Raw genomic sequence first — 2,409 nt, forward strand, 5'->3', positions numbered from 1 at the left:
TCTGTGTCTGTCTGTGTCTGTCTGTGTCTGTCTGTGTCTCTCTCTATCCCTCTAAGTTTAGCTGCTTTGAGGACATTTTTTTTCAGCAGTGCTATCTCTGTGGTGCTTAGCTATCTTCTGCTGTGTGCTGTGAAAGACACACACACACACACACACACACACACACATACACACACACACACACATGGCTGTAGCTGTGGCTGGCACCATCAATATTCAGCTCTCGTTCTCACCACTGATCGCTCTTTATGGGGACATGGAGCATCAGGTCTTTATCCCCCCACCACCACCTTCCCTTGCAAGTCTGGCTGCATTCAGAGTCTGACTATAGTCAGTTGTACAGACCCGTGGGAACTGCTTAAAGAGCAGATCAATAGATGGGCTATAAACATGCATCAAGTCAACTTTTGTGCTGCTGTTGCTCTCTCTTGATCAAAACTCAAGTTCTCCGGTCTAATTTGTTTGTCAGAGAGAGGGTGTTTTCTTCCTGTTCGTTTTTCATTCAGGTGTATATTTACTGCGCTCCCAATGGCACCCTATTMCCTTTACAGTGTAGGGAATAGAGTCCCATTTGGGATGTAGCCCTTRTCTGGTATATTATAGACTATCTTAACAGATTGATATTTGACCAGGGCCCATAGCYATTTAGCAGACGTTCTCATYCAGAGAGACTTACAGGAGCAATTTAGGGTTTGAGTGTCTTGCTCATCGACAGATTTTTTTTCTCACCTAGTTGTCTCGCGGATTCGAACCAGCGACATTTACTTGCCCAGCGCTCTTAACTCGCCAGACTACCTGCCGCCCTAAATCATTTATGTATAAATCACCAGCAACAGAAGGATGGATTACACCAGAGAGAGGATCATTCCTGAAGATATCAATCCTGTGAATGATATGATCAGATGTGAGTGAGTACCACTGTGTGTATGCAGATAAGGGACAGGGAACGCAAACATTGCTTTCGATGGTACACAACCTTTCAGAACTGCCAGAGATCCTAACTTAAAGAGTTTCATTTACGATGTTATTCTGAAGCAGAAAATATAACTTTGCCTCAAAGAGAGAGAGACGGAGAAAGATGAGAGAGAGAGGAAGAGAGAGAGAGACGAGAGAGAGAGAGAGAGAGAGAAGAGAGAGAGAGAGAGAGTCCGAGAGAGAGAGATGGAGAGTGAGAAAAAAGATGAGAGAAGAGAGAGAGAGACCAGAGAAAGGACTGAGAAACCGAGAACCGAGAGTTCAGCAGAAGATAGAGATGAGAGAAGAGGATCAGGAGAAGAGAGGGAGAGGGAGGAGTTGAGAATGAGATGAGGTGAGAGAGAAAGATGGAGAGAGAGAGAGAGAATGAGAGAGAGAGAAGAGAGAGAGAAAGAAGAGAGACGTAGAGAGAGAGAAGCGAGAAGAGAGAGAGAAAGAAGAGGAGAGAGACAGAGAGCGACAGAGAACATGGGATGCAGAACAGGATGAGAGAAACAGAGAGACCCGAGGAGACACGAGCACCGGGAGATGGAGGAGAGGGAGCGGCAGTGAAAGGAGACAATAAGGAGAGATCATCACAACAAGCTGCTAGAATGAGATTCAGAGTCTGCTGTGCCTGCTCGTGGTCCGGGCAACAGCCCACTTCAACAGAGCTGCGTGGCGCAACAACCACTGGTATATGGTCATTCTGCAACACGGGCCCGAAAATGAAAGTACGCCCTGTTTGCAGGTCCTGAGCAAAATACTGATACCAGAGAGAGAGAATGAAGCTCAACAAAACCCCTACATGACGGCCCGCACAGCGCCCAAAACCCAAACAGAGCCACAGGCCCCGCAAACCCCCAGCAGAGTCCACAGGCCAAAACTCCCAGACAGAGCCACAGGCCCAAAACCCCAGCAGAGTCACAGGCCCAAAACCCCCCAACAGAGGGCCAACAGGCACCAAAACCCCAGCAGAGCCACAGGCCCAAAACCCCCAACAGACGCCACACAGCCCAAAACCCCCCAAGCAGAAGCCACAGCCCAAAACCCAACAGAGCCACAGGCCCAAAACCCCCAGCAGAGCCAGCAGGCCCAAAACCCCAGCAGAGCCACAGCCCAAAACCCCCAAGCAGAGCCAGGCCCAAACCCCAACAGAGCCACAGCCCACCCCACACCAGAGCCACAGCCCAAAAGCCCCGAGAGCCACAGCCAAACCCCCCAGCAGAGCCAGCAGCGGCCAAAACCCCAACAGAGCCACAAACAAACCCACCACCCCCAGGCAGAGCCACAGGCCCCAAAAACCCAACAGAGCCACAGCCCAAAACCCCAACAGAAGCCAGCAGCCCAAACCCCCAGCAGAGCCACAGGCCCCAAACCCCGCAGCAGAGCCACAGGCCCAAAACGACCCCCCACCAGATGCCACAGACCAATAACCCCCCAGCAGAGCCACGG

At 50.8% G+C, this 2,409-nt stretch overlaps 1 protein-coding gene across 1 annotated transcript in view; it reads left to right on the forward strand.

The window, feature by feature from the left end:
* Positions 1-1,161: 1,161 nt before the first annotated feature.
* The window catches only part of LOC139024405 (uncharacterized), a 3,939-nt gene continuing 2,691 nt past the window's right edge, over positions 1,162-2,409 (forward strand). Inside the window, exons 1-2 of the mRNA XM_070439188.1 lie at positions 1,162-1,292; positions 1,797-2,397. Of these exons, the coding sequence (XP_070295289.1) occupies positions 1,162-1,292; positions 1,797-2,397 (732 nt within the window). The remainder of the gene's footprint in view (positions 1,293-1,796; positions 2,398-2,409) is intronic.

Source organism: Salvelinus sp. IW2-2015, unplaced genomic scaffold (assembly GCF_002910315.2).
Source record: "Salvelinus sp. IW2-2015 unplaced genomic scaffold, ASM291031v2 Un_scaffold1469, whole genome shotgun sequence".
Lineage (NCBI taxonomy): Eukaryota > Metazoa > Chordata > Actinopteri > Salmoniformes > Salmonidae > Salvelinus > Salvelinus sp. IW2-2015.